This window comes from Sorex fumeus, unplaced genomic scaffold (genome assembly GCF_029834395.1).
Source record: "Sorex fumeus unplaced genomic scaffold, SorFum_2.1 ptg000063l, whole genome shotgun sequence".
Classification (NCBI taxonomy): domain Eukaryota; kingdom Metazoa; phylum Chordata; class Mammalia; order Eulipotyphla; family Soricidae; genus Sorex; species Sorex fumeus.
Window position 1 is genome coordinate 71,431,921 of NW_026606120.1, and position 8,291 is coordinate 71,440,211.

Sequence of the window (8,291 nt, forward strand, 5' to 3'; positions counted from 1 at the left end):
TCCGAGCTGACGCTTTATCAGGCAGTCGGAAAAACTTTGACCAATCATTTTGCAAGGAGCGCTGAGCCGGGCTGCTCCACTGTACTTTGTTGGCTGAGAAGTTGAGCCGGGGGTGGGGGTGGGAGGGTGGGGGGCTTGGGGGGGGGGTCGCGTCCGAAAGCCCTCACCCGGGTCCGGGTGCCACCTCTCCCTGCTCGGGTGCCGCGGCGCGAGCGCTTCCCTTCCCCCTGCGAGCGCCCGGATAATGTCTGAGAATGTCCATTTCTGGGACGCTTAGCAGCTATTATGTCGACTCGATCATAAGTCACGAGAGTGAGGACGCGCCTCCAGCCAAGTTTCCTTCTGGCCAGTACGCTAGCCCGCGGCAGCCGGGCCACGCCGAGCACCTGGAGTTCCCCTCGTGCAGCTTCCAGCCCAAGGCGCCCGTGTTCGGCGCGTCCTGGGCGCCGCTCAGCCCGCACGCGTCGGGGAGCCTGCCGGCCGTCTACCACCCCTACATCCAGCCCCAGGGCGTCCCGCCGGCCGAAAGCAGGTACCTCCGCACCTGGCTGGAGCCCGCGCCGCGCGGCGAGGCGGCTCCGGGGCAGGGCCCCGCGGCGGTGAAGGCGGAGCCGCTGCTGGGCGCGCCTGGGGAGCTGCTCAAGCAGGGCACGCCCGAGTACAGTTTGGAAACTTCGGCGGGCAGGGAGGCCGTCCTGTCTAATCAAAGACCCGGCTACGGGGACAATAAAATTTGCGAAGGAAGCGAGGACAAAGAGAGGCCGGATCAAAGTAAGTTATAAAAAGTGAGGAAATGCCCAGGCCGAAGGCCAGGCGTGGGGGGCGGGGGTGGGGTGGGGAGGCCATAAACGGCGGACAATGTGCAGGGCGACTGCGGCGGTGGCCCTGGAGCGCGCAGGGGGGCGGAGGGCAGGGCCCGGGAGGCAGGCAGGAAGCCGCTGCGGCAGAAGGGGAGACTGAGGCCGCGAGAGGAGCGCCGCCCCCGCACCTCCCGGTCGGCGCGGGCACTGCGGCGCGGGGAACCGACGCGGCTAGCGCCCTCCCTTCCTCCAACTCCCGCGGAGGCCTCGGGCAGGAAAGCCGGGCCCCATCTGGCCCAGTCTGCCCGCGAAGGGACTGCAGGGGCCGGGGCCGGCCGCGGGCGAGGCCCGGAGCCCGCGCGGGCGAGGCTGGCAAGAGTCCCCGCGCCACGCGCAGCCCTGGAAAGCGGGCCAAGGGGAAGTGGGAGGGGGCTCATCAGGGTTTTATTTGCGATGCAACAGCTTGGCGGAGGATGGTGCCTCGCAAAGCTGAGGTTGGAGCGGCGCAGGGGCCCCTACAGCCGGCGGAGGGAGGAGGGGGGAGCCCCAGAGTCGGACCCCTCCCCGAGCCTTCCCTGCTGCCGCCTCCTCCCCTCCCCGCCAGGCTTCCCCGCCCGCCCGGGGATCAGCTTCCTTTCCGGTACCCCCTCCCTGTCAACCCCCCCCCTTCAGCTGCTCTCCGCGGGGCTCCCCCGCTCGCCCCTGCCGGAGCTGTCCGCCTCGCGGGGAGTTGGGGAATCGCTTCCGAACTTGGGGCGGGCCGTGGGAGTGGAGAAGGAGAGATCCCGACGGGACCCCAGGAGAGGAAGGGTGGGGGGGAAGAGGCTTGCGGGGAGGCGGAGATAACTTGCCCATTCCAGGACCCTTCTCATTTCTGTCCCCCTCCAGCCAAAAGAGGGGTACCCCCAAGTCTGGCAAATTTCCAAGAGGGACTGCTCGCTGAGGGGTAGGGGTGAGAGGAGACTGCTGGTTTTTTTTGTTTGTTGTTTTTTGTTTTTAAGGCTGGGAAGGACAACTTGGTTGGGGGTTCTAGGCAGCCCCCCAGGGTTGGTTAGGACAAGTCCTCATCTCATGCTCTTCTGTGGGACCTAGGGTCGCTGTTACAGCTCCTGATGTTTTGCCAGATGCCACTGCCAAGGGCTGCAATCCCCCAGGCTGCCCCTGCCGCTGGGTGGTAGGGCTGCCCCCTCTCTGCAGGGCATCCCCACCCCAACCTGCCAGGCTGATTCTTTAGGGTGGGACTTGGGGGAATAAGGTCTTCCCACACCCTCTCCACTCAGAGCCAAGCAGACCCCACTTCCTGAACCCCACAAACTGCCTGGAAAGTCCATAGCTATGCCAGGCAATGGTTGGACTAAGAATCAATTATTAACCATCCCCCTCTTTCATATTTAATGTGGTTGTGGGTCCCCTCCCAGGCAGTCACATTAAGGAAATAGCGCTGCAAGTTGGTAAGAGGGTATTAGTGTAGGATGAACCAGATTTAAAAAAAAATCATCAGTGCTTTTCATTTGGGGAGAAGGAATGTAGCAGAGGGTGGCTGTTATTTTTAATTGATTCTGTTTTATTTGGCAACTTTTCCGAGTTTCAGGGCAGGGAGAGTGAGGATGGTAAGAAGAGAAGCCCGTCCTGCTTCCCACCCCTCCTTCCACTCAATTACTCTTTCAGCTGGCCCCCTTCCCCACTGGGACCAAATGGAATTAGGTGTGCAGTGAAGAGCTTTCTGTCCCGGACCCCTCCTCCCCCATCATCCAAGGCTTCTCACCTTGGGACTGGAGCAATCTTGCTTTCCAGTTTCCCTGAACTTGCTTTAACCAAACTGTGAGGCGAGCAGCCGGGGAAAGAAGAGACTATTGCAATCATAAGTTATCTGGGAGCCCTTGGCGCTCCCTTCCTTGTCCAGAGGCTGGACTTGATAAATGGTTGCAATTGGGTTGCTTGTGAATTGGAGTGTGCTGGATGCTTGCGTCTCTAAGTGTGGACCCATATTTGTGGTGGGAGGGTTAGGGGGGCTCGCAGACACACATGCCTGATGCCATGTGGCTGTGAGACAGGAGCTTGTGGCCAAGGCAGAGAGTGTTCAGCCCGGACTGGGGGGCCAGGCGGTCTCTTGACAGTGCCTGATCAGAACCCTCCTTACTCAGCACCCCCCACACTCATACCGACATCCCCAGCCTTTGAATCAGCCTTCTCCTCAGGTCAGCCACCCCTGGCCTGTCTTGGTGGTGTTGGTGGCAGGGTGCGGGTCAATTAGTCTGGGCTCTGACATGAATCCTAAGTAACCAGTTTGGACCCAACTGGAGAAAAAAATTGAGCAAGAACCTGAGGTTGGCCAGGCTAAGAACCTACATGCTGAGAACCTGGGATACATGTTTGGGCATGCTGAGAATGTGGGGTACACATTTGGACATGCTGAGAATCCAGGGTACATGTTCTGACATGCTGAGAACCCAGGGCACACCTCTGGCTTGATTCCATCTCATTCAAATGACCTCTTACCTGGCCTGTCTACAGCAATTGCATCCTGGTCTCTGAGACCCTTCCTGGGGACTTGACCTTCCAGACACTCCTTTTCCCAATACCAGGTGGGGAGAGAGGAGCAGGGCCATGCCCCTTTTGAAAGGAGAACTCTGGGGCCCTTTCACTCCTCCTTCCCTTCTTTGATTCTATCGCTGCTTCTCTTTCAGCCAACCCTTCTGCCAACTGGCTGCACGCTCGTTCTTCCCGGAAAAAGCGCTGTCCCTACACCAAATACCAGACGCTGGAGCTAGAGAAAGAGTTTCTGTTCAATATGTACCTCACCAGGGACCGTAGGCACGAAGTGGCCAGACTCCTCAATCTGAGTGAGAGACAAGTCAAAATCTGGTTTCAGAACCGGCGGATGAAAATGAAGAAAATGAATAAGGAGCAGGGCAAAGAGTAAAGAGTGAAGACCCAGCCCCACCCCTCCCCATCCCACTCTTATTTATAAGTGATGGCTGGAGAGCCGGTGCAGTCTGTCAGTGCTCCAATGAATGGGGAGGGGGTCTCTCTCTTCCACCCCCCTTTCCGCCCCTCTGTCCCCTTTCTTCCACTTTGCCCTGGCCTTTCTCCTCTCTGTGCTGATGGGGGGAAGCCTTGTTGATTTAGAAGGTAGAAGTAGTTTGCTAAGGAATTGATGGGCCACAGAGAAGAGAGACCCTAGTTGAACCCTTAGGAACCCCCTTACTTTTTCTGGAAAACCCCAGCTCTGCCCTCCCAGCCTGCCTGCCCCCTCTGCTTCCTGGTTTTAAGGGCAGCCTCAGTTCCTGCACTACACTCAACCCCAGAGATACCCACACCCCTAAGCCTGGGTCCCGAAGAACCCTGTGGAACGAGGTACCACACTCAAGTGAGGTGACCCCCCCAAAAAAAAAACAGGGATTCTGTGGCAGAACAGGATGCAGACCATCAGACAAGCCCAGATCCTCTGACAGACCAGCAGCTCAAGTTGTTTAGACACAGTCTAACTGAGGGTTTTCAGGCCAAAGGGCAGCACAGCCCTATGCCATGTCCACAGAAGCCAGAGCTGTATCTTACCTGGGATCCAGGGGCCAGTGGGTACATGCAGGCCACAGTGTGGTGGGCCCAGAGAGGCAAAGAAAGGTGCATTTTTGGAGGAAATGTTTTATTCTGCATGTTTCCACCTCCTCACAACAAAAGGAGGTCAGCTCGTGGGTCACCCGCCTTGACAATGTCACCCTGCTCACGTGTGTCCTGCCTGATAGCCTCTGAGACTGTCACTCCACTTGCTCTCTACAGGCCATGCATCCTTCCGCATGCCCCCCAGCTCTGAAACTTTCTGGTGGGGAGGGATGGGGTGGTGCCCAAGTCCACCTCATATTCCTGGAGTCAAGTCCCGCGCCCAGCCCTGCCAGCTCAGCGCAACCCCACCCCCCGGAGGCCAGGAAGCCTGGGTCAGGAGAGACCGATGGAGAAATTTATTGTGGATCGATTCTGAACTCCCTTCCGGGATAAATTGTCTAGGACCTGGAGGCGCAAATGTTCCAAAGCGCTGAGCGCAATCGAGGTTCTGTCCATCCCGGTGGGCGCACAGCCCATCCGGAGGAGCCCGGTGCGCTGAACCCTGCCGGGCCCAGAGCCCAAGGAGACCCACCCAGTCTGGGCTCTGCCTCCCGCCAGCCTGGCCCGCCTAGTGCTAAGCCTCTGGCCCGCAACAGCTCGCACGCTTCTGGGGCACTGTCCCGTATGCAAAGGAGAGGTGAAACCGACCACGCCTGAGCACCGGGCCACTCACGGAGAGCTTCCTTGGCACCCCCTCCTCCCCAACTCTCCTCCATTCCACGGACCCCTGCTCCTGTTTCTCTGGGCCCTGCCGGGTCGGGAGAGGGGTGGAATGCCCGTAGAACTTTTTGTTTGTTTCGTCAGTGACTGTCGTGAATTTGTGCTGTGTTCTGTGCTTTCTTTGGGGGGGTGATTGTCTCGCCTGTTTAAGTTGTGGCTTACAAGGGAAGTGGGGTGGGTGGGTGGGAGCCGGGAGGGTGAGGGGCCTAGAGCTCTGAATGTTTGTTTTGGAAGAAAAAAAAAGAAAAAGAACAAAAAATATATATCACTCTAGAAGATTCACTTCTCGTCGTGTCTTATTCTGGGCTGGCCCCCTTCACCTGACTGGAAGGACAGGTCCCAGTGTCCATCCGGAGGGCATCTTGGGGGAAAAGGAAGCTCCTGGATGGGGTACTTTGCTCCTCAGACCTCGAAAAGCCAGTTACCCGTGGAGCAGAGCTCCAGTTTTCACTCAAGCACCCCTGACCACTGCAAAAAGCGAGCCCGCATTGTCTGAGGAGTGAGATTGGACAGGGGGGAAAGGAAAGAGCAGGCAGCTGGGGCCACAGCAAACAGTATCTCCCAAGTTGCAAGGGAGAACCCCCCCCCCCCCCCAGCTCCTGGGGCAGAGGCAAAGCTAGAACAGCCACTGATTTCAGGGGTCTACCTGGCTGCCAGACAAAGCTCTCACCTGGTTTGACCACCTGGAACTAACAGGACCAAGAACCTCGCCTGCTAGTCCCTGTGTCAGGACCGAGTCTAAACTCAGTCTCTCCAGGGCTTTCAGTCCACAGAAGCACCCTCCAGAGCCCTTGACCCCCACCTGGAGGCCGAGGTCCCCGTGTATATCCAGGAGTACTTGGTATAAGGCGGGTTGAGTTTGCGAGACGGGGCGGGGAGAAGAGGTTGAAGGGGTAACACCTCAGGAGGAAGAAAAGCGCCCCCAATCAGACCCCAGCACCCAATTTCGTTTGGGATGGCCCCTTTTTGTCCCACTGAGTGTGCGGTTGGGACGGAGAGCCCATCCCGACCTCCCCGGCGCTCCGCAGTCCAGTGCATGCGAGCCTGCGGAGCCGCGGGTGTGGGCGACACTGCGGAAGCCGCTTCCGGCAGGAGCCGCGCCTGGCAGCCCACGGAGCCCAGAAGGATGCGGTCGGCGGGGGCACAAAGCCAGGCCCGCAGGGAGACGGGAAGGGGAAAGGCTAGGCCTACCCCTGTCCAGCGAAGGGAAGGAGGAATAAAGGGCGCGAGCTGGAAGCAGGAGGAGCGCCGGGTCCGCAGCCTGCAAACAGCCTTCCGTTCGGGGTGGGATATGACTCCGGCTGGAGCGCTCGTGTGGCCCGGGCTCTGTCCCCACGCTGGCTCCCTGGAGTCAGCCGGCGCCGGCGCCGAGAGCAGGCGGGGAAGGCTGCCTGCCATCCCGCAGGAGCCGCAGGCGCGTGGAGTAGGGGCGAGCTCTCTCCGGGCACGCCTGCGGCGGCGTGTGGGTGCCGAGCCCGCCCAGGCGGCTTCTGTACAGACACACAAAGGCAAAGATGCGGAGGCTCGGAAGCCGGAGATGGGAATTCTGTTGCCATAAAAGAGGGAGATTCTGAGAGGGAGAGCGGAGAGTGCGAGACCAAGAGAAGCCGGGAGAGGAATTCAATGCCGTGCGCGCAACCATAAAAGAATATGACCGCTATAAAAGTTTATAGCGTATAAATTTCTGAAGGTTAAGAAACTAAACAGCAGCAAAGCAAACAGTGAGGGGAAACTTTCCGGAGAGCCAGTCGCAGCTGGGCTTGGGTTTGGGGCCTGGAGGATGCATGGGTGGGCCTGCCTGTCCCAACTCCCCATCTCCCCTGTACTGGGGCCTGGGTTTTTTTTTTCTTGGGCGGGGGGGTCGTGCTGTGAGGAGTAAAGAAGGCAGAAGACGGAAAGGGTGGAGAGGGAAAAACACTTTATTGTCACAAATATTTCCTGGAACACACTTGGGATTAGTCTTTGTTCTTTGCACCCTCTCCGGAATTGGACATCTGAGTCCCAGGCACCCGAACACACCGGCACACCTACATATGCACACACTTGCACATGGCTCAGGCCGCAGCAGGGCCAGACGTCTGGGTGCTGGACACTCTCGAGTCTTTCACAAGTCCCATTCACCCTCCCAGGCCTTCCTCCACCCCTCAAAGCCCAATTGTTTCTTCTCAGAATTAGAAACAATCATGTTGGGTTTGAACAGTGCTCAGTTCCCCCTTTCATGAATCATAAACGACAAACTGCCTGGCGGTTTCCACCAAAAATTAAGGGTTTGAGGTGTGTGCATGTGCGTGTGTGTGTGTGTGTGTATGCGTGTGTGTGTGTGCGCGTGTGTGCGCGTGTGTGTGTTTTGGGGGGGAGTGTTGAATGGTGTGAGTATAAGTTGGAGAGAAAATAAGCTTATTTTTCTTCCCCCATATTCCTTATTTTTTTTTTGCTTGTAGGCACAATTTTATGAACCATTTCCTGATTTCCAAAGCCCTTTCTCTCACTCGCTCTCGTTTCCCTCTTTTTCTGCTAATAAAGAAAGTTTCTCCACTCAAAGCCTGGGTGGCTGGCTAACCGAGAAATTGGCCACATTCACCATGGCATGCCTTTTCTGAGAATGACCGCTAGATGGCACCCTTGCTCCACGTGAAAATCCGCGGTGCGGCAGCTGCGGGCGCGGGCTGCGGCCAGTCGCACCTAGGCCGGCCCCTGAATAGTCTAACTGCTCGCTACCAAAAGTAATAATTGGCGCGTAATAAAATAGAGGGTTCGTTATGGTCGTTTCCCCATTTTCTTGATTTTAGAAATACTACTCTTGCTTCCTTTCTACCCACATTCCTCCCGAAACGCTCAATTTTGTGAATTTCGCCCAGGAGGAGTGCTCAGCGCTTTCCCCCACTTTCTAGGTTTCAATAAATGCACGAAAACGGAGAATCATCATCATAGAAATAATAGATCCAAATAAAAGCAAGAAATTGGTTCAGAAAAAAATGAGGTTACCCCGGGAGGGAAGCCAAGTGCGTGGTGGCGGGGGGAGCAGCTCAGGTGAGAAGGGAGCGCGGGCAGAGAGAGGGGGTCGGAGGCAGAGGAAGCGGCCCCCAAACCCGCTGCGGGATCGGGCTGGAAAGGGAACCACGAGAGCCCTCTCCGAGGGCAGTGGAGAATCCATCTGGGCGGAATGGA

At 57.8% G+C, this 8,291-nt stretch overlaps 1 protein-coding gene across 1 annotated transcript; it reads left to right on the plus strand.

The window, feature by feature from the left end:
* The first annotated feature begins 254 nt into the window (after positions 1–254).
* On the plus strand, positions 255–3,723 carry HOXB9 (homeobox B9). Its single transcript, XM_056126668.1, has 2 exons — positions 255–771; positions 3,488–3,723. Exons 1-2 carry the CDS (start codon positions 255–257, stop codon positions 3,721–3,723), a joined length of 753 nt encoding a protein of 250 aa, XP_055982643.1.
* Positions 3,724–8,291: the final 4,568 nt, after the last annotated feature.

Bases quoted from the DNA above. Each gene is read 5' to 3' on its own strand.
- HOXB9 (XM_056126668.1), top strand. From the start codon at position 255: ATGTCCATTTCTGGGACGCTTAGCAGCTATTATGTCGACTCGATCATA. The intron at 772-3,487 runs GTAAGTTATAAA...CTTCTCTTTCAG, and splicing joins CAAAGAGAGGCCGGATCAAA to CCAACCCTTCTGCCAACTGG.